Source organism: Heliangelus exortis, chromosome 1 (genome assembly GCF_036169615.1).
Source record: "Heliangelus exortis chromosome 1, bHelExo1.hap1, whole genome shotgun sequence".
NCBI lineage: Eukaryota > Metazoa > Chordata > Aves > Apodiformes > Trochilidae > Heliangelus > Heliangelus exortis.
In genome coordinates, this window is record NC_092422.1 from 51630249 (window position 1) to 51657829 (window position 27581).

The 27581-nt window shown below is 38.4% G+C and overlaps 1 protein-coding gene across 1 annotated transcript in view; it reads left to right on the plus strand.

Moving 5' to 3' along the window:
* UBAC2 (UBA domain containing 2) overlaps positions 1-27581 on the plus strand; it is a 94081-nt gene that overhangs the window by 52112 nt on the left and 14388 nt on the right. The window contains exons 5-7 of the mRNA XM_071742470.1: positions 5555-5678; positions 7556-7603; positions 18781-19026. Coding sequence (XP_071598571.1) covers positions 5555-5678; positions 7556-7603; positions 18781-19026 — 418 coding nt within the window. The remainder of the gene's footprint in view (positions 1-5554; positions 5679-7555; positions 7604-18780; positions 19027-27581) is intronic.

Sequence of the window (27581 nt, forward strand, 5' to 3'; positions counted from 1 at the left end):
GCATTTTGTTGAATGGAAGTATTGAGGTGCCATAAGCCAGCTTTGCACAACAAAGGTGGAAGGGAGACAGGATTAACAGATCTTCTAAGAAAAAAGCTAAAGAATAATGTTTACATATGTTAGCATCTTATTAATTATAAATAAATTAAAACTGAAATTGGAAGAAAGATTCTAGCCAGCAGAAGATTATCTCACCAATGGGAAGAGAGGAACAGTGGACAGTTTACAGAATAAATCATTGGATAGTCTTCAGAGTAAAAACTAAAACTTTTTTTAGGAGAGGTAGGTGTCTTCATGAGGGGATTGTAAAGTGTTGGGTTGGTTGATTGCTTGGTGTCCTACATTAATGACCCTAAAATAGCAGTGATTCTGCTGAGATATCCATGGACAGGAGAAACTTTTTATTTTCCCTTCAAGATGACTTCAGATTTTATCTTGATTGTCTTTTTTTTTTTTCCCCCTGCTTTCTTCCTGTATTCCTGTGAAATATTGGCAATTATACACGTAATGGACCCTTCTGCTTTTGTAGATGTTGGGAGGCTTTATGCACTGGGGTGTCCTTCTCTTGTGTAGCAGAAGAGTTGGGTATCAACATGGTGACCCAGTCATGTTCCAAGGAGTTACCTCAATTTAAGGAATCTTACTGAGAATGTTTAACATTTTCAGAATAAATGCACCTTAAATGTAATTGACAGTCTCTGGACAGCCTCTAGGAATGCAGAGCACTGAAGTAACTTAGTAAATTGAATTACAGGCACACTGTTTACTCTCTCTATGTTAACTGCAGCTGCTCTTATAAATTATATTTTTAGTCTCTAAAGAAATATCTGGTTGTGAGTTTGTCAAGTTAATGTTTTTTGGAGAACTTAAATGAACTAAAATACAGTACTGCAGTTGGTAAGTGTAGTGAGTCATCCTGAATAAAATAGCAGGTTATTTCTGCAAGTTTAATGCTGCAGAACTTCCAGTGACAATAGCAGATATTTTTGCAGAAGTAGCACTTAGCTTTCTACCCATCTGCTCATACATTTTAGAACCATTTTTTTCTCTATTTTTGTGCTTATGTTTACTAATATTACAGCGATTTATTTTAATCTGCATTTAACATTCACCTTTTAAAATTTTTAAGTACTTGCCCCTGACTTTTCATTGACAGAAGCTTATACAGTTCTGGTTTATTCTTTTCAAGGTAATTGTTTTTTTAAGTTGTTTCTTTCTCTGTGCAAAGCCAGTCTCATACAATGTAGAATGTTCCCACCTAGTCTGCTGTTTCTTTTTTGCTGCAAATCTTGAATTTTAGCATCCTCTTTGAAATGAGGATATAATTGTTGTAGAGCCTGCTGTTACAGTAATAGTACACAATAGTACATCTTTGGGATGAACATGGTGTCCATACAGAGTGTTCAAAATTTAGAATTGAAAGTTTTGGACCTGACTATTTTGTTTGAAAGTTTTATTTTCTAACCCATATGACTGAAATTAACTGTCTAAACATGAAATGGGCACAAGTTCAACTTAGAGTCAGCATGAATTTGTGTCTCTGACCCTCGTTTGCACACAGACATCTCAGGTTCCTTATAGAAGATAATTGTGGTAATTGAAAGAATGTTCCTGATATCCTCATTGCATAATAAGCAAGGGCTGAGATGAAGGTCTGTGGAAAAGAGGAGAAAGTAGAAGAAATGATACTAAAAGGAATGAGATGGAACATGAAAATAAGAGGAAGAGAGAAGTGAAGGAAAAGAGAGAGCTGGTCGTCCTTCAGTAAGAGTGTTTTCTACTTGCAGATGTTGAATCTGACTATATGTTACCAAACAATTAATATAATTAAGAGAGTTAAGAACCAGTCCTTTCATGTACAGTGCAACAATGGATGTTTGTACCTGTCTAGTGAAATGCAGGAACAGAAATCCCTCCAGTGATTATGAGGTTCAGGAGCAAGCCTTTGATTATTCACAAAATAATAGCACATCTCAGGTTTGACAGGACCTCTCTCATTTATCTAGTTCAACTTTGGGTTCAATGCATGTTCAACAAGAACAGCTTATTAAGGGCTGTGTGTCCAGGCTGTATCTCTAGGGATGTAGATTCTATGTCCAGGTAACCACCTGATGTGGTGCTGGACCATCATTACCTTCCAGTATATCAATGCCTCTCTTAAAGTGAGTAGCCCAATAGTGGACACAGTGATTTAGGTTCAGGCTCAGAAGTGCTGAACAGTCTGTTCTCTTGGCCTGGTGACCACACTCTTGGTAATGCCTCCCTGTGTGCAGTTGGCTTTTCATACAGAGCTGAGCTGCTGATTAACAAAGTATTCTCCAGTTCCTTGTCTGCAAAGCTGTTTTCTAGACAGTCTATACCATTGCACAGGATTATCCCAACCCAGGTGAAAGACTCCACAGTTGCTTTTGTTGAACTCTGTAAGGTTCCTGTCAGCTCATTTCTCCAGCTCTTCAAGGAGTATCTGAATGTGGCTCCTTCTCCAAAGTATTGACTGCTCCCTCCACCTTAATGTCACTCAGCAGCTTGCTGAGAGTGCACTCTCTCCCATCATCCAGGGAATTAATAGGGGCAATAGTGTTGGCCCCAGTGGAAAGCTACCAGTAACCAGCTGCCACTTGGACTTTGTACTGCTGGTGAGAACCCTTTGAGTCCAGCAGTGCAGGCTGTTTCCTTTAAATCTGCTTATCAAGTCCCTGTGTTTCTTTAAGAACACAAGAGGAGACTGAGCCAAAGGCCATCCTAAAGTCAGGGTGTACAACACTATCTGCCTTCCCCTTCCTTGTCCACAGCACCAGAGTCACCCTTGGTAAATCCACAGCAATCACCTTGTCTGTCACGCAGACTCTAGAAAATTTGCTTTGTGACTTTCCCGGGGACAGACATGAGGCTCATAGCTACCAAATTCTCTTCTTGTCCTCCTCGATGATGGGTGTAACAGTTGTGTTTTCCCAGAAATCAAGAACCTGCCCTAATCACCATGATGCTTCAGTGATAGTAATATGCAAGTCAGATTCAAGTATTGTTATGTAGATAACTTCTCAGGCAGACCCACTTTAAGATAAGCAAAATCTCCATCTAAAATCTCCAATCTATTCTAAAAATAGTGTGAGTAATCTGTAGGAAAATCTGAAGAAAACAGAAAGAAATTGAAAATTTCAAAGTAAAACTACAGAATTATATAATTGAAGTTGAGTGTGGAAGTTTAAAATTAATCAAAATAAATTTTCCCACAGTGGATTCACCTGAAGAAAAGATTTTGAGGGGCACTGGTTTTGACATCTTAAGAAAAGATACCTGAATGGATATTTATGTAGCATCTCCTTATAGTAGGTGTGAATTCTGTCTGAAAAAACAAAAAATGATGTCTTTGGAGGTGTAAATCTGTGGTGCCTATGCATTTACTATTTTGAAAGAAAAGTTGATTTTTAGGTTTCTTCCAGCACCTCTAACTTGTCAGGTACTGAACAATATCAGACACAAGACTTAGAATTAAGTGAATTGCTACCCTGAACTGGGATAGTGATTTCTATGATCTCTGTTGGCATTAGTGGTGAATATTGACATTTAAGGAACCTTTCAGTATTCTCTAATCTCTTTCTAAAATGCACTTGCAATCATGGGAAATTCCTTTTTGTACTTTCCCATCTTATGATTGAGTGCAGTCTCATATGTGAAATATCTGTATCTGAGGATTGGTCATAGGAAAAATAAAACCTGAAAAGTATGCCACAGCTCTTGTACTCCCTCAGGTCATTTGGTACGAGTAGAAAGGTATCCTTTAAAATTACTTTTCTAAGAAGAGAAAATATATTTTTTCTTTGGTTTTCTTCTCTCTTCACTTATAAAACCTGATTTACTTCAGTGAATATTGTCTACAATGGAAGTGCTTCTGATGAAGAATTATTTTTGTACATGGCATTCTTATATCTGTGCCTGTCAATTCCTAAAACCTAAATAATTTTAATTTATTTGACAAATGTGTGTGCTTATACAGGTGGGTTTGTTTATGTAAGAAGGATTATCTGCAAAATTGAACATTTTTAGTAGTTCCTGAGTTAGTATAGTCTCTATATTCAGTTGAATCTGTCTGCCTATTAAACAGATACTAAGTATATTTCTATAATTAATCTGTATTTAAGTTAGTCTTCAGAGAGGAAGATTTTCAGCAAGCTGAACTTGAGGTATAATAAACAAAATTGTATCAAAATGCTCTTAGGCCACAGCCCATTAAATTAATAAAAATAGTAATTGAAGATATTATTTTATAGCAGGGGTATTGCATTTGGCAGTTTTTCAGGAAATACAGGTTTTAATATTCAGACTGTCAGTTCAGACAGTATCATTCCTATCAGTAGCTCCTCTGGAAGGGAAACGTATTTTTGAGTGCACACTTCAATTTATTCGGGTCCTGGTTTGTGCTGCTTGCCGAATTCCAGCTGATTATAGGAAGATCCCTGTTGTCTAAAGGCCTACAGAAACTGTAACTCTCAAAAATTTTGATAAACTGGGGAAAAATTTCCCCATGCAGCATCCTGCTCCTGTCAGACACAAAGCAGCATGGAAGCACAGGCAAAGAGGGGGGTGTGCTGCCTGCAGCTTAATGCCTGGTGGTCACCCCCACTGCAGCTCTGCCAGTGGAGCAGGTCATGGCAATGTGAAGTCACCTTTTTTTCCCCCCTTCTCCATCCCAGAAAGTGTTGTGCTTCTGTAATTTTTCAATGCCTTTGTCATTGGCTCTGCTGTAGCCTCTCCTGGTGTTTTTGATACCTGGTTTACTTTTCTGGATGTTTGTATCTGGGCATGTGAAATGCACTGGTTATGTTCACAAGTTCAGTCTAGGTATTTGGCCACTTTAAAAAGTGCTTTAGTTTTAAATACTGTGAAACACTTCCAGTGAGGGTTTAGAAACTTAATAAGCATCTTGTGCAGTGACAAAAGTGAGTTCCTAAAGAAAGGAACTTTAGATATTTGTAGGGCCATAGAATAGGGCAGATAGGGCCAGAAAGCAAGTCAAACTGTAAATATTCACATCTTAGATGCAGCAATGTATTAGGAGTCCACTAACACCTTAAGAATATGAAGATTAAATTCACATGTTGAGTGCTTTCTGTGACCTTTTGGGACATATATAATCCTTACCATTTGTCCACCTGTATCAAAGAAGCTTTGTCCTGATGCAAGAGACAGCTGCTGGTTTTCTTGAGTGCTGTATTTTAGAGAAACAGTCTGCTGTTGGATCTAATATGTTGCCTTTTCTGCTGCCTCTGGTCTTCAACATTTGGAAATAAGAAACTTTCTCTCATGTGTCCCTTCTTTGAAAGGATGTTTGCCAAAGACCAGGGTTCATTATTTGCTAATTTATCTATTTTCCGGAATGACACAAATTACCTAATCATTGCTTCCCAAAAAAAGGTCCTTTGCTTGCAAGGTGGTATTATATTTTGATTGGTACGTGCTCAAGATTAATTATTATTGATTTATTATTTTTTTTTTTACAGTACTGTTGCTACTATCATTCTTAACTAACCATCTCTTATCTTTCTTTTTGCAGCTTGGGTCCTGTGTTTGCTCTGTTTGTACCATTTTATTCCTCCATTCCAAGAGTGCAGGTGACACAAGTATTAGGCCACTTTTCTATCACAAACAAGACATTGGTCTATATACTAGGTTTACAGGTATGGTATGTACTTGCTTGTTCATCTTTTAATGAATTACTAGTGTAGTAGTTAGTGTTCCTGAATGTTCATCTATGAATATTGATGCTTCCACATGTATGATTCCACACGTTTATCTAGTGACTGTCCCATCAACTAAAACACTGAAAAACATGTGTTGCTAATATGCATTTCTACAAACTGAAGTGGTGGGCAAGTGGTCTGTTCTTCCATTGTCTTCTGTCTTGTTTACCATGAAAATGTATAATAGGCAAATTCTATACATTTTTATTGTTGTTCAGCTAGATAAAAATAGAGCCTGATGCTACAGCATATGTATCTTTCACCTTTATTTACCAAATTTTAAATCTGCTTATGTTCTTGTTTTTTTTATTTCCCCCTCCTCTGTTATAGCTCAGACAAAGCTATAGAAAGCAGTATTTTTCTGTGGTAAGACTGTTGGTAAATAATCAACCTTTTGACTGAAATATACTTTTATATAAATAAGTATTATCATGTACAGGTAATTTAAAATAGAGCACAGCACTATTATATAGTATTATGTTAAATACGAGTAGAAAAATACAGATTCTTGGTACAGAGAGGCAGCAGTTGTTCAAAAAACAACAACAGAACCCTAACAGCCCAGAAATGAATGGACTCACATATCGCAACCTGAATTAAGAAGCAGGAGATGTGCAGACTTATGGGAAATTGTACTCATTTTTATATATTCCAGGGACTCAAAAATAGCATGAGCACATAACGATGATACTTTCCGTTGCTAATGAAGTATGATAGAAAGTATTTTAGAATGAATGGTCAGTTTCAGAATACTGACTTGTGCTCCACACAAACATTTCATTCTTCCATTTTGCTTTTCCTTCAGTTTCTGCACCAGCACCTTTTCTTGATCTTACAGAAATCTTCTTTCCTCTCCTCTAAACCCATTAATACCACATTCATATCAGCCTTTGGGAAAGCTAAATTATTGTCTGAGCTCTTTTCCATCATGTCCTTAACCTTTTGCTTTTTTACACACATGCCACCTCAACAGCCATCACTTGTGTCACTAATGGCTCTATCTTCACTCCATCTTTCCCAGCTGCATACAGAATGGTTGCTGCCCTCACACAGAGGCTGAGAGAAAAATCAGTTGCTTTCTCCTCATTTGTAAACTCTGCCCTTATCTCAAGTCACTCTTTCCGTAGTCAGAAGTCTGAAGGGAAGGTGTTCTCATCATTCAGTCGACATTGCGCAGAACTAGTTTAGTAACTGGTATCAGTCAAATTTTCAGCCCTCTTTTCCTTTTTTCAGTAGGTAATAACCTTCTCCAGGTAATTAGTCACATACCTCACTAGAAACGATGGGCTCCCCTGTTGGTTTATCAGCATTTTTTTGATATTCACTACAATCTATTTCTGTGATTTCATGTCAACAAATATGCCACTGGGAGAGAACAAACTTTTATTTCGTTAATTTTGATGCTCACTCTTAGTCTCTGTCTTACTACATGTCTGAGAGCTTCACTTTATTGCCTGCCTTGCTTAGAACTTCTCTCCTGTTGCTGCTGAGTCATTTCCTTTGCTTCAGTCTATCTTTCAGACTTGTTTTTCTGTGCAGCCTTTAACTGACATCCTGTTATACTTAGTATACTATATGAAACTAAGCAGTATCATTCTCTGGAAGAACAATTGTTGGATACCTGTATTTTTTTCCACTTCTGCTACTTCTCAAATACATATTTTTAAAATGTTAAACTGAATTTTCAGATATAAATATCTGGCTTTTCCTATTGTCATGATAATTGCATAGGCTATATAATATTGCAACATAGAAGTTCAGACAACAGCAGCTTTGTAAAATTAAAATTTGAAATCACTGCTCTTGTCTTCTAGCTCTTAACCTCTGGTTCCTACATCTGGATTTTAGCCTTAAGTGGACTGGTAAGTCTTATTGTTTTAAAAATCATATGTTGCTTAAAGCACTTTTATTTATACGATCTATGCAGTGTATTTGGACTAAAAAAAGAATAAAAATTACAGAGTAAGTATAATGTTTTTGTATTTAACTTTCCAAATGTATAAAGCACTGTCTGACTGGCAAGAGAACAGAAGACCTAGTAAATATTTACAGGGTACACTGCTTTCTGATCCCCTAAAATTGATTTTACTGCCATGGATATAGCTTTAGACCCACAATTATAAATGAGGCTATTGAAGAAATGATAGAAATGTTTACCCTGTTGTTGGGTATTTGTGTGTTTTTTCAGTTTTCAGCAAGCCTCAAGCTTTTATTCCAAACAGCAGATTTCCATGACTTTGCTGTGAAGATTTTTTGTGTTTTGCTGTTCTCTTTGGACATCTGTGGTACAGCTGTTTCTGAATATTATAACAGCAGTAAAGGTGCAAAATCACTTTCTTTACACCAGACAGATAAAGTCAGTGTGGTCTCTGTCTTTTTCCGTTGTGATGCTGTTCTTAGTACTAAGGCACTTAGTGCTGAAACATATTGTACTGAATATTCCAGATTATTAGATGCTGATAAGCTTCTTATAAAATTTTACAAACTTAGAAATTAGGAGCTCTTACTCCAATCTCTTAGTCCAAAATACAGTCTGCTTTTCAAACAGTGAAAGTGACACCTCTGCCAAAGAAACTCGTTATTAAGTTTGTACAATCTTACAAAGAAATAAAAGTGTGCCCTTGCTATTTAGAACCTACTCATTTGAATTTGTGGTAAGTTTAGAGTGTAATGCCTGTGGACCCTTCACATACTGCTGCTGTAACTCAGTAGTTTGGTCTCTAACCCTTTGCATTGCCTGTTCCAACATACCCTGAGCTCACAGGATAACTAACAGGAGTGATGGAGCAGTAAATAAATTCTGCTCAGCAGTTTTGTCTGACTGCAAATGGCAATGAAAAAAGTTCAACTGGCAAACCAGCATTTCTCTCTTCTGGAGATCAACCCAAACCTCTGTGCCCATGTAAGGATCTGTGACTTCCTCCAAATGCACTACCCTTCCTGTTACTCTTCTGCCTCTTTTAATAGCTCTTCCTTTTGAACAGGTGTTCATTAGAGTGGGAAGAGAAGGGAAGGAAAGGAGAGAAAAGGAAAGACATTTAAACTCCCTCTTTCCTGGTGACAGGAACTGTATGTATATTTGGTTATACAGACTTATGAAGAACAAGTGAGGTTTTTTGTTTTTAATAAAATTTATTGTTGGTTCCTATTTTATTGTCCTTTTAATGTACAGTTTTATTCAGCTGTATAATATAACTTTCATAGGATTCTTCTTCATAAATCACCTTTTTTTTTAAAATTCAGGTTGACAGTATATTTTACACGGATTTAACGCCATAGGAATAAATTGACCTTTTCTGTGTCACAGGAAGGCTTAAAAAAATCATTAGAAGCTTTCATATTGCTTCAGTGAACACAAATTAAGTCATCATCAATGATGATGTGTTTTCAGTCTCAATTCTTCTGCAGCAAGCAGAGAGCTGCACTCTTACTATTTTGTAATATGTGCTAAGATTTGGACAGAAGTTCATGTTATGAATTGTAGCTATTTTTCAAAGCCTCTTTTTTCTCCTCTGTTAGAAATTATAATTTGCTGTATTTTGAGAAAACTTAATCAAGGAGTAAAATTACAAAGTATATAAATAAAAGGAAGAGGGATATGAAACACTATAAAGGGACCTTCTAGCATTACAAGTGTAGATACTAGATAACATATCTATGTCTACAACTACAGGCTGGGAGTTTGATGTTAAGTCATTCTAACAACCTGTATATTTATGTAGTTCCTCCTGCTGTTGACATTTTCTAATGTACTATATCTTTGTTGAATCAAATTTTAATGTGTTTGTACAAAAAGGCTGAGGAAATTCAGGAACACCAAGTGAGCTAGGTATGAGATTTAGTCACTATTTCATTGCCTGTTAAATACTTTGCTATCAGTATTTTTAGCTCTGAAGATCACTTAGACACTCACATGACTGTATATAATGCTGTTCTGCAATTTAGCTCTTGTTGAACTTCTGCTTATGTGGAGTATTAAAATGGATGCTGCTGGCACAATTTATGAATTTTCAGTTTCCACTTTCTTTTCACCATCTTCTTCGTTTAGGTTTATGTAAATTCTCATCATTTATACTGTAACATCTAATGAACACTCTTAGACTAAACGGGATCTGACTTTACAGGTACAAGATGTGGCACTGGGGACTGACTTTTGTGTTGATCCTTGCTAATGCTGTTATGTTAGACTTCCTTGTGATTTCCAGGCAGGGTGTAGAGCACCTAGGAGCTGTACTGCCCTGAGTTGTTGTTTTCAGTGGTTTTGAGTGATGTTGTTATTACAGAAACGTGTTTGTGTGTGGGTTTGTGTCTGTGTATGACTCTATGTATTCAGGTGGGCATTGATGTAATGTGCCTGGTGATAGGAAATCTTAGACAATTTGTAGTTTGATTTGTAGTTTCTCAGTTACATGTTTTGTTAGTGGGATACAAATGGTCTGCTTTGTCTGTCTTGGCCATATCATCATTCTTCCTAGATCTCTAATTTTGACTCAACATAGGAATAAGCTCTTAAAGGCAGCTTCTTTGCTTTCCACATGAAACTGGAGAACCTCTCGATCATCATTCTTTTGGTATGTCAGTATGGCCTGGTAATTTCAGTTGCTGATATGTTGTGTAAAACTTGCTGTTTAAATACATTATTATGGAATTATAGAATGTTTTGGGTTGGTTGGGACCTTAAAGATCATCTGGTTCCAACCCCCTAGCAGGGACACCTCCCACTAGACCAGGTTGCTCAAGGCTCTATCCAACCTGGCCTTGAACGCTTCCAGGGAGGGGGCAGCCACCACTTCCCTGGGCAACCTGTGCCAGTGTCTAATGCCAATTTGCAAAAAGAAGTGGACTGTAAACAAATTTAAAAATCTGGTGTAATCAGTGATCTATAATGTTTTTCTTCTTATAATTTATGAGACCCATTTAGTTTCTTGTGTTTTCTTTTGCCAGGAATATACCATACTTGGTACACACGCTCCAGATTTGTTCCTTATGTTAGAGGTTTTAAATTTCATTAAATTAAGAAACATCATATTAGAGATGTAGAGGTATCATGGAAGTCATGCAACCTATTTGCATTTTATTTCAAGCCAAAAATTATTTCAATAGTTGTTTTTAGAGATGCTTTCATATAATGCATATCACTGAGTTTAGTGAAAGCAAGAAAATGTTTCTCTACTATTTTTCTTTAAAGCAGCCAAAACAACCTTAGGAAACGGTATCTGCTTTAAACGTTTTCATTGGATGAATATGCATCAACTTATTTTCTCTTCCTTTTTCTCTTCCCTTTGAAGTCTCTTGGTTTCTCAGCTTACATTTCTCATTTCTATACCCTTATAGGACTGAAATTTGAGGCTCACTCAGCCATAGCTACAGTGTAACTGCTTCAGGAAGTAAGGTCAGATCGGTACCAGCGGATGAGATGTCTGCTGGGACATGCACTTCCCTCCACTCATTAGTCTAATGTTGTCATCATACAGATCACATGCCAGAGTTTCTGCTAATCATTTAGCTACTATATTTCTCTGGGGAAAGGTATTTTCCTTGGTGTGATTTTAGTCTCGTAGGTTCTTTCTTCTTATCTAGTGCCATGTGTTTGTTTGTTTGCTAGGTGACCTGCATTGCATGAAGTTCAAAATTTGGAACACCCCCAGTGTTCTGGGATCTGCCTTGGATTTGTGTAGAATTCAGTTCAAATTTAAGGAGTCTGAAATTGTCTTTAGGGTTAAAAACAATTAGAATTGAGAAGAAACAAGAATCACTGAGATTGACACCTATCGAGTCCAACGTCCTGCTCAAGCAGGGCCACCTAGAGCTGGTTGCCAAGGACCCAGTCCAAACAGCTTTTGAATATCTCTGAGGATGGAGACACTACCACCTCCCTGGACAATCTCTGCCAGTGCTCAGTCATCCTCATATTAAAAAGCTGTTTCCTGATGTTCACAAGGAACGTCTTATTGGTTTAGTTTGTGCTCATTGCCTTCTGGGCATCGCTGAAAAGCAGCTGTCTCCCTCATCTTCATTCATTCTCTTCAGGCATTTTTGTACTTTGATAAACTCCCTCTTAAGCCTTCACTAGACTAAGCAGTCCCAGTTCTCCCAACCCCTCCTCATGGGAAAGATGCTCCAGTTCCTTCATCATCTTCTTGTGCTGTGCTGGGCTTGCTCCAGCAAGTCTATGTCTTGCCTGTGCCAGGGATACAGAACTGGACACAGTAGTACAGAGGTAGCATTGCTGAGAGAGGCATTGGCACAACACATTTTAAGAAGCACGTAGGTTGTGTAGTCCATAAACTAAAAAAAGAAATGAAAAAGCAATAAAATATCAAAGATTAGGGAATGAAAAAAAGCACCATTGTCTTTTTGTCCTAACTCTAAGACAGGTGCAGATACCCATATGTCAGCTAGCAGGTGTGCTGAAGCCCACCCAAAACTGATGTGAGGTTTGTGTATGTGGTCAGTGGTCAGTATGCAGCTGAGAGGCTATAGCTGGCTTAATTTGAGATGAGTGTCTGCATTCTACTGGCTTGTATTATCTTGATCTCCTCTGTGGTGGAAGCTTAGACACCTTGCTTATGTCTAGATGGCTACATATAAACACATGACAACTGACTCAGCTGACAACACTTCCTCCTACATCAGGAAAAGCATGGGAGAAGAAAAGGAGTTGATTCATCTGGCATACAGGGAATGTTAATGTAGAAGTGAGGTTGCAGTTGCTTGGGGAGCAGAGAAATGCAGGTATTTCCAGTTCTGAAAGAAAGAGAAAGTAGTGGGAAAGGAAGGGAGAAAGTAATAATGTGTCAGGAGATACTTTCTATTCTCTCTCCATAGTTTCTGAGATCCTGTAGAGAAAATGATTTTAGTTTTCAGTTTGCATTTCACATCAAAATGTTCAGTTTCTTGTTCAGATCTGAGGCAGAGTTTAAGTGCCCCAAATCTGGTCTACTTGATCAATTGTGCCAGCTGGTTCAGTAAGAGGTAGCTTGCTTTCCAAGCCTGTACATGTACACCAGCATGGCTGCAATGTTTAGAGAGGAAATTTGTGAGACCAACTCATCTGTGTGTGTACTTTGGAGACATCTACCACAGTCACATCTTAAAGGGCTGGTTTCTCTTTGTTGGCTATGAAACCAACTCAACCACCAGCTCAAAATTACAGTTGTCTACATTAGGTCTACTAAGTCCAATCATTATCTTTTATGTAAAGAGTTCAGGTTAACCAAATTGCCTGCAGAGCTGTAGGAGAGACCCAAGTGAACCTACCTTTAGGTCACAAGTACAAGTTAAGGACAGATGTACTGGGCTGAAGTGGCACTTCAGTCATGCTTGCACATACAAAGGATGATTGAGATTAATAATATTGCACCTGACCAATGGAGATAGGATTGATGGACTTTAAAGAAAAAAAAAAAAAAAAAAGAAAAAAAAAAGGAACTTTATGAGGCCTGTCAACCAGGAAGGAAATCGAAGAGAATTATTATTATTATTAAAATCTTATTTTTTCTGTCAAACTAACTGTTGCAAAACGCTGTTTATACTCGTACTGACTTCCACAAAGAAAACCCAAACAAATTAATTTGTTGTGTTACGTTTATATTCTTAGTTATAACTATAAGTTGGAAATACATCTGTAGTGATTTTTTTTATTTGGGTGGTTTTCATGCCATCTCTCTTGGTTTGATAAATGTGTCTCCAATCAAGGTAGTTACAGAATCTTGTCACAAACTTTTAGCCCCTTGCTTTGATTCTAGTTTTATAGAATTCAGAACACACTAAAGATGAAACAGATAAAATAGCTATAAAAACATCACTTCATCTTAAGACAACTATTTGCTTTCAATTTGTTGATATCCGAAAATAAAGTCTGAATAAATATGATGAATATTTTTAACTTATTCAGAACAAAATATTTGAGTATTTGCTGACATTTAATTCTGTTATATTTTCACCATTAGACAAAATAATTTTCAACATAATTTTATATACCAATATGTCTGCTTTTGTTTTAGTTCCTTTTTTAATGTTAATCGAGTGTCCTGGTTTGGGCTGGGATAGAATTAATTTTCTGTCCTGTAATTTTACTTTCAGTTAAGTCTCTTGTAAGTAGCTGCACTTGCTGTAATCACCAGCAAGTTTCTCAGTCAATGTCAGCATCTAGGACTGATAACATTCAGTGTTTATAGTTACTGCTGGAAAATGGTGTGCAGAACCAAGGATACTGCTCAGTTCTGAGGAACATCTTATGTTCTGGAATGAGAAAGAGAATAAAGGGATCACACCTGGAACTCTCCTTCAGGGAGAAGCAGAGCACACAGGTGACCAAAATTGACTAAATTCCATCCCATATGTGTCATACTTGGTATAAATTTGAGGGATCACAAGGGTCAAGTCCTTCTTCATCCATCCCAGCATCCTGGGAGGATTCCATCCATTCTGCCTCTGATCCCAGTCATGCCCTCCTGAATCTGTGTGTTCCTGCCTCCAGCTCCCATCTGCTGCTGACTCCAGCAGCCCAGCCTGGACTTTTCCAGGGCCTGCCCTGCAGCCTTGGTGGTGATGTGAGTGTTACTGGGGGGAGAGGGGGTGGAACATGATACTGTTTTTTTTATATTTGTATATATTTAATATTTTTTTTCTTTTAATCATTACTGTTTCATTAAAACTGTGTATTTTTTGTTTCCAACCCATAAGTCTCTCTCCCTTATTCTCTCTCCTTTCTCTATCAGAGAAGCAAGGAGGATTAACAGAGGGCATCTCTCCTTTATTTAATTGCTGGCCCAGTGTTAAACCATGACATCAAATACAGTGATTTAAAATATCTGAGTTAGTAGTGGAGCATAGATATCTTTGTCCTGTAAAATATTGGAAAGCTCCAATGTTTGGTTTACCAAATTGAAAAGAGAAGCTACAGCTACTTCCTTTTTCTAAAAAAATGTACTAATGTTGGAGAGACATGAAGGAAGAGGAGAGGAAGTTGAGCTTTCTATAGGGGTGAGGAGGGGTTGGAAAACTTAATGTGGAGGACCAGTAATAAGCCACGGTGTTCAGAAACTGGAGAAATGTAAGCACACTTTTTTTCTGCAGCATCTCAGACATTTTCCAGGATACTCCATTTCTCCTGCTTAGCATTTTGCCTCATACATTATGGTGGATGACACTGTAGGTTAGGTATAAATGTGTGACTACCAGAGAAGAATTAAGATGCATTTTGTGCTGCCAGCCAAGAATTCTCTATTCAGACAACATGGACATAACTGCAGTGTCTTTCTCAGGTGACTTTTTAGTGTATAAAATACTCTGGAGGCTCATCTGCTTGAGTGAGGTAACCCCTTAACCTAATGAACAGTGTTGAAGTTGGGGTATGACATCATCTTATCTTCAAAGTTGGGTTTCTTTTTATCTTAGAAATTAACTTTATCTCTTTAACAAAAATGGTGTAAAAATAACCTTGTACTTTGTCAAAGCTTGTTTTTTTTTTTTAACCAATGTATATCAAGTTCTGCATATGAACCAACTAAAGAGGAAGTTCTTTGGAAATACTTGACAGTAAGATGGGTGTATGTTACTAAGCCAGCCTGAATCACAAGGCATATTTTAGCTACAAACATCTCCATCCTGGGTTTATTGGAAATACATGAATAGGTGTCTTCCTCATTTGATGAAACTTCTTGAAAATTTGTTAAAACTGAGCACAGTGTTTAAAATTTCTTATACATGCATCTGATAGCTTTATAATTTGAGTATTAACTCAAGGGAGAGAGGAAGAGGAGTAACACTGAAATTCTAACAAATGTGGAGGTAGAAAGGTGGATTGCTGGTGCACACTTGGTGCTCTTCACAGCCAAGTCTGTCTTTCCATCTGTCATACACTTGTAAAGAACTGCAGTATCACACAATTACTGGTCCACAGTAGGTTTCTTGGCAACTGTACATAGAAGATGCACTTCTGCTAGTCCCACACAGTTTTGTCTTGTTCCTTCACCAGGTGCTTTTTAACTTAGATTTTACTGTGAACTTCATGTTGTCAGACTTCTCAGCTTCCTTCTCTAGGAACACAGAAGCCCATAATTTGGGTTATGCAGTGGGTTTCTGTCTAAGGCAGGGCAGGGGCAGCCCAGACACCACTCTGCTGCTGACAGGCAGCAGGGAGGGGAGACTGCAGCTGGTGCATTGGCTGTAGACCAGGCATGGTTCTCCAGTGAGTGAGCTGAGGAAAGCTAGGAAGGCTGGCAGGAACCACAGCAAGATATTTTAGGCATGTCCATAAACATCTAGCATTATAAAGCCTTTTCTTCTGACTAAATGCTCTGGAATGGCTTGCTTTCTACAGTTACCTGAAAGGAGGTTGTAACAAGATGGGAGTCAGTCTCTTTTCTCATATAGGACAAGAGAAAATGGCCTCAGGTTACACCAGGGGAGGTTTAGTTTGGATATCAGGAAAAATGTCTTCCCTGAAAGGATTGTCAGGAACAGGCTGCTCAAAGAAGTGATGGAGTCATCATCCTTGGATGATTTTAAAAGAAGTGTAGATGTGGTGTCTAGAATCATGGTTTCATGGTGGACTTGGCAGTGCTGGGTCTACTTAAGACAAATATGAGAGTGCTTTTACTGGTGCAGCTGCTTTTTTACAGGTGCTTGCAGTACACTCTCCCTTCTGAGACAAACAAGTCCCAAAGTACTGGCACTGAAAACTTACTGCTCTTTGCTTTATTTTCTATCTAAAGTTGATAAGAGAGTGATTCTGTTTGTGGTTAATGTGTTCAGGCACGTGTCAAGATTTGTCATACAGTCAGGGAGATGTAGATTTTCCTACCACCACTTGTGCTGTTTTGTTCTTGTGACTTTTTGAACCTGGTCAAGATTTAGGGTGCCCTGAGTACAACAAACCTTAAGAAAGGACTTTTAAAAGACTGGAGGAGTCTCTGGGCAGAGATCAGTAGCTGTGAGGGACATTTGGAAGAAATGAGGGAATACTGGTGTGATGTTGGACAAGGTCTCTTGAGAAGGAGCACTTGCCTTGCCTGGTTACCACTGCACAACCAGGAATGCAAAATCATAGCATAATGATACAGTGTGAAGAAGGAAAATGATTTGTAGGTTCTGGTGCTGCTTTTTCATTTTGCATTGTAAGAAATCATCATTGTAAGAAATCATCAGATTAAATGTATACATAATATTTGCAACCTGGTTAAGTAATTCTTGCTCCCCCAAAAAATGACCTTCTGGGTAACCTTACAATCTAGGTTTTAGTGAGTGAGAAGCCCATCTGTGTAACTTACTTGGGCCGAGGTGATTAGCTTCTGAGGGACCTTCTTGCTAGGTCTTAACGTCCTACACACAAAAAAATAAATGAATTGCAGAAATTATGTGAATTTTCCTCCAGTTACTTATTCCTTGGCAGTGGTTGTTCTATTTTAGTTTCCAGTTGACAGTGCAAAAGTTTTGATTGTGGGCTTACATTCATCTGAAACAGTTTCACTGTAGCTGAGGAAAACGTTTCTGAGGTTATGAAGAAGCTTCTGTTTCAGGACTGTCTCATTCCTGGAGTCCAGTCAGGACCTTTCTTTGAAGAATATTTTTCCTAAAGGCAGCCTTCTCAATGATTCCAGAGTGATGGTCTTCCTCTGATCCCATCCCATTTACTTCCTTCCTCATAGCACAAAAAGATTAAAGTGACTAATAATAGTTTAACCCTGTTTTTTCTCATTTTAGAATGGTATTCAGTGTTTGATATTAAATCCAACCCTGAAAGTAGTCATAAAATGAAAGAATAAAATGAATATCAGTGTTTTCCAAAGCAGAATGTGTTTTTGCTAAAAGTCTCATTGTTTCAGTGGATAATTAACAATAACCTTGTAAATAATCTGAAAAATATCCTCCTCCCAAGGCATACGTTAAGTTTTCCTGTCATCTCCCTTTGCATATGTAGCAAATCATGCAGTATGTTTTATACAAACGTCAGTGAATAAAATAAATATTCCCAGAAAAGTAGCCAACATGTTAAGTTTCTATATTGCTTCTCCTATAATTGCATTGTATGGGTATGTTTACAGATTTTGGGAGTTCATAGCTCTTCCTATTCATTTCACACTGTTGTCATAGCATAACTCCTGTGGCATGCCAATAAATAGTCATAAATACTGAAATGTGGTATAAAGCAGAATATAGACTCATAGTTTGTGCAAGACCTTTGACCTTTCTGCTGGATTTATTTGGGCTCACGTGCTCGAGTCTCTTAATGGGATGCAGACTGATAGTGGAGTGATTACTGTAGATCATTTATGGGATACATGGATTTCTTTTGCTCCTCCTGAGTCTGAAATGAAATCAAAGCCCTAGGCAAGTGTGAGTGTACCAGCAGGGAATAGGTATTTTTATTATATGTGGGAAAAGGGTATTCAAAACCTGGCTTTTTCAGTATGACAGTTTTTAATGAACTGGATTTTGAAGCTTTTGGGTTTTTTTCTCCTAGAAGGTACATGGAAACCCTTTGGAATAACTGTGCATACTTTTAGCTGTAACTTCAAGTGTTTTGCATTTGTTTTTACTGGAAGGAGAGACCTGTGTGGTGTGGGCAGAAGCCTTAAGGGAGTTGGTTTTTTAAGGAATGTTTACAATGCTTCAGCATCCACAAGGTCAGCCTTCATCTTCTCAGGTCAGCGTGCAGCATGCCCTGACCAGTTCCTTTGCTAGAAATGAAAATTCTGTTTCAATTTTGACCTATTTGAGAAACAGTTGTTCGGTTTGCGCTCAAATTCTGAAACTAACAAAAAACCCCAAGCAGATTTCTGAGTCACAGGCACTGCAGCACACAGAGTTTAAAAAGTAATAGTCTGTAGTTGTGGGGAAGTTGGATGTAAAGAAATCCCCTACTCTTTCTCTGATTCTTGATGGAGAACTCTGGGTAAATACAATAAAAAGTGTTTTAAGAAAAACAGAACAACTGCTGTCTGCCACTAAATACAAAGTAAATTTAACATGTTTAAGGTTTTTTGGCTTGGGTTTGTGGTTTTTTTTTTTAACATTTCATTTTTGGTTTTAGGTTTCTGGGATTTGTTACAACAGCAGTATATTAAAAGTTCATCGAATTCTTTGTGTACCCACCTGGGTAGCAAAGATATTTTCTTGGACTCTTGAGCCAATCTTCTCCTCTGCGGAACCAACCAACGAGGTTCGTGTGGGAATGGGAGCAACAGTTGACATCCAGAGGCAGCAGAGAATGGAATTACTGGATCGTCAAATCATGATGTCTCAGGTTGCCCAAATGAGGCGGCAAAGGCAGCAGCAGGTACTGACATATGCTGTGTAAGAACTGTATTTAATTATGGGAAAAATTTGCTTCATATAGCTTTTGTGGTTCCTGTTTCTTAAAAATATAAACATGCATTTCTTTCTTCTCAATTGGTCTTCCATATACTGTTGCACAAATAGCCATGGAGGTGTTTGTAAAGCTTTGTATATTAAAACTGCTTCTCAAGATGTAAGCAGAGTGTCATACAATCCTGTGAGGATATCTTACACCATTCTTTCACCAAAAATGAAGCTGAAAAGAAAAGCGATTGCCTCCTGGTGGTCTGCAATAAACACCATTGTTGAAAGTTAGGGAGTCAAAATGCTCCTGATGCTTCTGAGTGTTTGTGTTGTTAACATCCTTTTCAGAGAGGTTGAAAATTATCTTACGTAACTGCTTTGTTTGTGGGTGTACTTTGAATAAGGCTCATTCCTTCCAAGAAAGTGCAGAAATTATATTCCCTAACTTACTTACAGATGTCAGCCATGGGGGTTTTCTGTTTGCTGAGTTTAATGCTTTTGGTTTATTTCCTTATTGATTAGAATAGCAGAGCCTTTTAATTTTTTTAAATTAAAAGTAACACCAGCAGTTGCAGATGTTCACATACTATGTGTTGTAGGGCAGTAAAACAGGGCAAATGGTGCCTCAGTTCACTGTTTGCTTTATCTGAGGTTTATGTTACTACTCCATGTGTGAGAGAGTACTCTGTGGTGGAGAACAAGGAAAGAGAGCTGGTACACAAGTGTTGGAAGGTCTGGAGTACAAGTCTTATGAGGAGTGAGTGAGGGAATTGGGACTGTTTAGTTAAGAGAAGAGGAGGCTGAGCGGAGAAGAGGAGGCTGAGCAGAGACCTTGTTGCTCTTTACAACTATCATAGAATCATAGAATTGGCTGGGTTGGAAGAGACCTCTGAGATCATCAAGTCCAACCCTTGATCCACTACCGCTGCAGTTACCAGACCATGGCACTGAGTGCCACATCCAGTCTCTTCTTAAAAACCCCCAGGGATGGAAAATCCACCCCTTCCCTGGGCAGCCCATTCCAATGCTTGATCACCCTCTCCGTAAAGAAATTCTTTCTAATGTCCAACCTAAACCTCCCCTGGCACAACTTGAGACCGTGCCCTCTTGTCTTGCTGAGAGTTGCCTGGGAAAAGAGACCAACCCCCCCCTGGCTACCCCCTCCTTTCAGGGAGTTGTAGAGAGTGATGAGGTCTCCCCTGAGCCTCCTCTTCTCCAGGCTGAACAGCCCCAGCTCCCTCAGCCCTTCCTCACAGGACTTGTGCTGGATCCCTTCACAGCCTCCTTGCTCTTCTCTGGACCTGCTCCAGGACCTCGATATCCTTCCTGAACTGAGGGGCCCAGAACTGGACACAGGACTCGAGGTGTGGCCTCACCAGTGCTGAGTACAGGGGCAGAATCACTTCCTTGGACCTGCTGGCCACACTGTTCCTGATACAGGCCAGGATGCCATTGGCCTTCTTGGCCACCTGGGCACAGTGCTGGCTCATGTTCAGCTTCCTGTCAATCCAGACTCCCAGGTCCCTTTCTGCCTGGCTGCTCTCCAACCACTCTGTGGCCAGCCTGGAGCTCCCCATGGGGTTGTTGTGGCCAAACGATGTGATAGGAGGCTGTAGTGGGGTGAGGGTTGGCCTCTTCTCCCAAGTAACTGATGAAAGGAAGAGAGACAATGGACTCCAGATGTGCCGGGGAGGTTCAGATTGGATATTAGGAATAATTTATTTACTGAAAGATTGATCAGGTATTGGAATGGGCTGTCCAGAGAGGTGCTGCAGTCACCATGCAGATGTTAAAAAAGCATATGTATGTAGCCCTTGAGGACACAGTTTAGTTGGCCAGTGGTATTGTGTTGATGATTGGACTTGATGATCTTAGAGGTCTTTTCCAATCTTAATTCTGTGATTCTATCAAACCTAGCAGACAACACAGGGATTGCATTGCTCCATGTGAATGCATATTGCTCATAATTTAATGAAAGGTCAGCAATTTGAGGTCTTTACTGAGTCTCCTCTGCCTGAAACATGGCTCTGTACCAATACACATGTTCTCATGTGCAGGGTAGTGTAGTGCAAGTCAGTATAGCTTTGTTACCCTTAATGTGTGGCCAGAATTAGAGGTGTGACTGAATCTTTGTTTCCAGCCTCTGAAAACATAATTTTGTTTTCCTTGATCTCTTAACATTTCATTCTGATGAAATTGTTCCTCAGGTGGAAAGAGCCTTATCTACTTTTCTCAGTCCCATTAGAACATTAACATAAGTTTTAACATAATAACTGAAATAGAAATTACTCGATTCTTGAACATTGCTGTTGTAATTAAAAGGTGAATTGAAAGTGTCTGTTAGGCTGCGAGCTGCTGGAAAGAGTGCAGCCAAGTTTCTCCAAGTAGGAGGAAGAAGCCATTTCCAGTTATGAAGGACAATCTTTATAATAGCTCTTTAACTGTAAGAAGTGGTAAATAAGTTCAGAATGATAAATTATAAAAGAAGATAGTGTTTTCTTCTCATCTCTTCCTTTCCTTAGGCTATGAACAATAGAAGTGGAAAAATGTCTTTTCAGGTTTGGTTTTAGAGCTCTTTAAAAGATAGAAGGGTTTAAGTAAAATAAATGAACACTGTCTGAACATCAGAAAGATGCTTCCCTTTACAAGTTGCTGAAAGGCTTTGAGGGTATCTTCATGTTTGGCTTTTAACTTAAACGCAGTGTTTAGTTAACTGGTAGTGCTACTCTGTGAAACCAGTGCTCAGGAGGTGATGGGTTCAATGTATCAGTGTTTCAGAGAAGCTCTTCAGAAAAGATGTGTCATAAAAGCCATTAACCAACTTTTTTTTTTTTTTTTAATTACTTAGTCACAGAACTTACTGGCTATCAACTAAATCACAAAAAGCATAATTTAGAACCGTTGAGATGCGGTTCTGAAAATTAGAAGCTGGCTACTTTTAATCCCAATGCTATCTAAAAGACTGATAATAATTTTCTGAATTGCTGTACTTCTGCAATTCTTTTGCCTTTAGAGGCTTGAAAAGGTATAATTTGAAGGCAGTGGAACTGAACAGATCACATTACAGGTGGCATTTAGTTGATAATTTTACCCGTGGGAGTGAAGATTATTTTACCTGTGGAAGTGCTAAAGAAAGCAGATCACTTTCTTAGGGAGGTCTTTTTTTTCTGAAACTTGAAATAATAAAGGCTGTGAAGTGAGTGTCAGTCATCCAATGTAGATTTGAGTTATATTCTAATAGAATGCTGCACAGATTTCTTGCATGCCAGTGTGCTGTCTGTATGTAACATGCCATAGATGTGATAAATTAACATTTTCTCCTGCTTTCTCTTTTGTTTGGTGAGAGAAGTGAACTTAAACTTTCCTTTGTATGCCATAGTGCAAAAATTATGTTTAGCTGCCCCTTGAGAAGGTGCTCTGCTCATTATTCCTGCCCCTTTACTTTTCAGTTTGTGAAAAAAGAGACAGTGGTGTTTCCATGAGTACTGGTAGCACATGGAAGGAGAACACAAGAATGTGATAGGTGGTTTTAATTGGGTTTCAACGTTGCCAACTGTGTTCTGGCCATAAGGAGGCTCACTTTGTTAAACAGATGCTTTTTAAAATTAAGTTTATTCTTCAAGCCTTTGAAGCTTGACAGGTTAAGCAAGCCAACACAAAAAGAGTAAAATGCTAAAAAACTCAACCACGGTAGAATTTCTTTGCTGGCAACAATCTGAGTTTTATGTTTACCCATCTTTCTCTAGCTGAAATGTTCTGGTCTGCAAGAGACTGAAGCACAGACCTTTTTTTGTGAGGGTTGGGTTGTCAGACATCCATAACTTCAAGGAGTAGGTTGAATACGTGGTGGAATTTGAACATAAACCACCAACTTCATTTTTGATGTATCCCATCTTAGCCCTCGATTGTTCAGTGGTACTGTATTTGAATATGTTGTTAGAAACTGAAAAAAAACTATTGTAAGTTGCTAGTTTGTCAGGGGAGTGTGGTTACATGGTGACTGATTTTTGTCTTGGTTTCTAGTTGCTGTGGATACAACCTTAAACAGATGGTAGTATGCATATTGGAAACTTTCTGTTCTTTTTTTTTCTTCCACTTATAATCCTGAGAAATTATGAACTTGTCACAAATGGCAAATTACTGAGAATCACCTTCATTCACCTTTTGAAGTAGTAAAACAAAATGTGTGTTCATCCCCTCAAAAAAGACCAGCTTGCTATTTTGTTACTGCTTTTAAAACTATAGTTTCTCAGTACTTTTCTTTCCCACTCTTTTGTCTCTCCTTTTTTCTAATTTAAAGAATTTATCCAGTTTTTTTTTTCTTAATCTGTTCTCTTTTTCCTCTTCATATTGCTTCCACATTTTCATTCTGCACTATGACATTTTCCTCCCACGTTTTCATCATTTCTTCCCCTTCATTTCGATTGTTTCCCATGCTTTGTCTTTGCACTTGTGCAATACCCTTCATCATTTTGGAGGAAGACACAGTTCTTTTTGATCATGTCTCACCACCAGTAGTTCCCCACTGATGTATCATGAAGCTCATAGGATTTTGGGGATCTTCCCTTTCATTCAGATAAGATGTAGTTGAGGTCTGCAGGCCTTTCAATGTTTTATCCTTTCAGTGCTGTAATACCAATGAACATTTTGGTCTTCCTCTCCTGCATTTTCTATTTTCAAAAAATTTCTTTTATTTCCCAGCATTTTTCTAAAATGTAACTTTCTGTTACCCAAGTGAAAGCCACTCTGGGAAAAGGGAAGCAACTGCTGCATTCATGCACCAGTGTGGTAGCAGGGGGTCAACTTGACTTTCACTTCCTATTGAGAAATGTGGAGAGAAGCTGGCAGATAACCAAATTGCAAACAGATAAGAGAGGAGTCTGTGCCTAGGTATTACTGACATCACCATTGTCACTAAAGATGGATGTGTGGAAGGAGGTGGAAAGTTGTAGAAAAGATGATCAGAGCCTTCTGTTAGCAGCTAAATACCACTTCTCATTTGAGTCCTCATCCCTTTGCCAGTTCAGGAAGGGGTGAGGGAGTGGGTGTATGAACCTCAGTCCCTTTATCTTTAATAAATACTTTCTGCAGCTACAGAGTATTTATTCCTTCATTCATGCTGAGCGTCTTAAAGACACTATTGCCTGTTTCTCTTCAGTTTCTTGGCTCAGAAAAGAGCTTTGCCAGGTTGCTTCAGACTGTGTGATAAGCCTACAGTCATATATGAAAATACTCATTTTTTTGCCTCTTTTCTCCTCCATCCTTCTCTTTAAACATATTTTTTAAACACAAACAGGAGTCTTTTCCCTCCTGTCTTTTTTTGTTCTTCTGTTCCAACTGCTGTTACTTTACAGTGAGGCCAGACTCCACTTTGATTTGTATCACTCAAAACCTTCATATGGGATTCTTTTGCTTACAAAGACCAGACTTCTATAGCAATGTGACTTCCTCTAATTGTTCATTTGTTAATTTCTTAGATGTCTTGCTCTTGGGACACTGGTCTCTGTGAGTAGGCACAGAGTGTCTTTATTGCAATGTGGAATCTCATATCCTGAAAAGTGTGCAAGTTTTAATTTTTTTTTCATCTGAGGATTATGAGAGTGGATTGTGAGTTACCTTCTGGTTATATCTAATCAGTAAACTCCTGATTTTGGGAAAAAAAAATATGAATAGAGCAAAGACTTTTATGGCACAAGGATTCCTCCTCAGGAACATTATCCTCGTTCACAATGGCAGAAAAAAATCCCTCAGTGAATATACTTCCAGTCAGTCCATTTCTGCCTTCTCAAAGAAGTGTAAGAACCAAACCTGAGTATATTTTTCAGCTCTCCCACTGAGAGATACCACTTCTGTGAAGTTCTTCTTGAATAACTTCAGAAGTTTGTGCACCAACAACAAATCCTTCAAACAGACATTTTGAACCTTGAAGACCTTCTGCAACCTTTATACATAGCCAGGTTCATACAAACTCTTGTTCTCACAGCCAGGACTGGAAGCAACTTGCTCATATTTTTCTTCACACGTATGTATCATTGTCAAGAAGGAAGCTACCAGACTGCTTTATGTAAATAAATGGGTGAGATTTTCAGCCAAGCAGTATGCAAAGTCTTTTTCTTTATGTTTTTTTTTTTCTAATTGGGTTTCCCTTCCAATTAGTCTGTGTTACCTAGGGCTACTTTGGGATTTTGTGACATAATCGAATAGAAATTGCCTTCAGCAATCTTGCCATAAACTTCAAGGAAAACTATACGTAAAGTACCAAAAGTTATTTGAGCTTAGACTTCAGAGACATGGGTGTTCAAGAATTCACATTGTATTTTAAAGATTTATGTTCACTAGTAAATTATTTACAGGTTTATTTCAAAGCACTAATGAAGCATGTGTGGTGTAGCAATAATCATTGTGGATGAAGTTAGACTTGGAATTCCTTCATTCTCCACTTCCCCTGCAAGCCAATGCACATGTGGACACACCCCAGGCCTTTTTCTGAAATCACAGACAGCTTCCATTTTTATATAGAAAACAGTATCTTCTTCAGACCTGAGTGAGTTTTTAGCTCCTCCTTTGCTTTTTGACACTCTTCCGGTATTTTAAATTCTCGATTATAAATGTTTAGTAACATTTTCTTTCTGTTGAGAGTAACCCTGTTTTTATTTCAGCAGGGGAGCTTTACTCCTCAAATCTGTTGACTATAAAAAGGGTGTATACTGCTGATGTTGCCATTTGGGAACTCTTTAGTGTTTTGCTGTTTCATTTCAGTAACACTAACTACAGTTGATAGTCTAGTGCTCTTTAGGGACTTCTGTTTAATTTTTCTGAATAACTTTTTTCATGGGTTCTAAACATGAAATTAAAAATGTTGAATTTCCAAGGTGCTGATCCAGTTTACGACTGTTTGCTCTACAGACTACCACTTTATTTTTCTGTCTTATTCATGGAAATTGGCAATTCCACAAGCTGACAGACACTAGCACTTACTACTAGAATAAGCTGAATGTGTCTCATTAACAGCCAGGTGTCCCAGTCACAAGGCTAATTGTCTCTTACTCCTACTCCTAGGTTGCACCCTGCTCACACATTGAACTGACATTTTTTTCCTTGCACTGGAATGATAAAATTATTTATCTGTCTGACTGGGCTTTTGAGCTATAGCCTTTGAATTTTGTTTAATATTTGTTATCAGTTTCTCTGGAGAAGCAGTGGGTGATACAGTGGACAACTTCCTAAAGCAAAACACTGCTTTATATCTAAGCAATTTTATTTTTTTGAGAAATTGAGTATGTTTATTCTCCTATGTGAATGTCCTGTGTTATCTTCTCCCGATAACTTAACTTGAAGCAGTTACCCTTAAGAAAACTCCTCGTGTCCAAATCTCCCTAAGCGTTTCCAAACTATTTAATTCTCTGTTGCTTGATCAGTTCTTGCTTATGGAAGTTTTTTTGGCTGTATCTGTCACTTCATTTCTAGCTTTGACTGTGAGGTAAGTAAAGCCTGCAGTTTGGGGAATGGTTATTTATTGGATTCCAGTGCTGCTTCTGTTGTACTTCCAGTCTGTGCCAAGCGAGTCTTGATGGGCTTTTGTTGCTAGTGTCATCTTCTATAGCATGCAGTAACCAAGAAGCATGTAGTTCTCATAGTAAGTGCTCCATTTTTATATTCAGCTTTTCTGATTAGAACTCTGATATTAGCACCTAAGAACTGCAGGCCAGTTTCACCAGTTGCTCCTTAATGGAATATCTTGAGAGGCACAATCGAGGTGAGAGTTTCACCAAGCAGTATTGCAATTATAACACCTTGTATTTTAACTCTGGGATGTGAACAAATGGATGCCCCTCCTGTTTGCAACTGAAGACAGAACTTGAATCTTTGCAACACAAAATGGGGTGATAATCTATTTTTCCCCTACATCATCTTAAACTAACCCTTTATTTACACAAGTAGGTGCTAATGCTAGTACGTTGGAGAATTTGGGTTTGAGTTTGCTTTGTGCCTGCAGTTTGTTATCTCAGCTTATCAAATCAGAACTATGTTGAAACTCACTTTTCTTTCAGCCTCTACTTAACTCCCTTTGAAAAAAATGATGCAGAGGGGGTAAATGAAGGATTAGCTGTCTAATCATCATGCTTAAATAGCAGTCCACTATCAGCAGTCAGCATCCAAAGAGCCATGTAGTAAGGATTGGAACTGTCTCTGTTTTATGTAAAATGTCTAAAACAGAGCTAATGTTATTTCCTCGAGTACAGACTCTGTGTCCATGGTGGTGAACCTGGCTTCAGCATTTGGCACACTGGATTCCCTGATGATCTCACTCAGCAAGCACTGAATGCCTGGTATAAAAACAGCTACAAATCATGCTATTCTTCTAAAATTCAGGTGGGGATTGCATTCAGCAGCTTCACCTCGCAGAAGGCACTTGCTTATCAAGATAAATTTTTAATGATGGGAACTTACTTTCCAATATATACCTGAGATTTTAGGGGGTGGGGGGAAGTGACAAGCCTCACTGCCAAGAACATGACACTGTTGCATGTT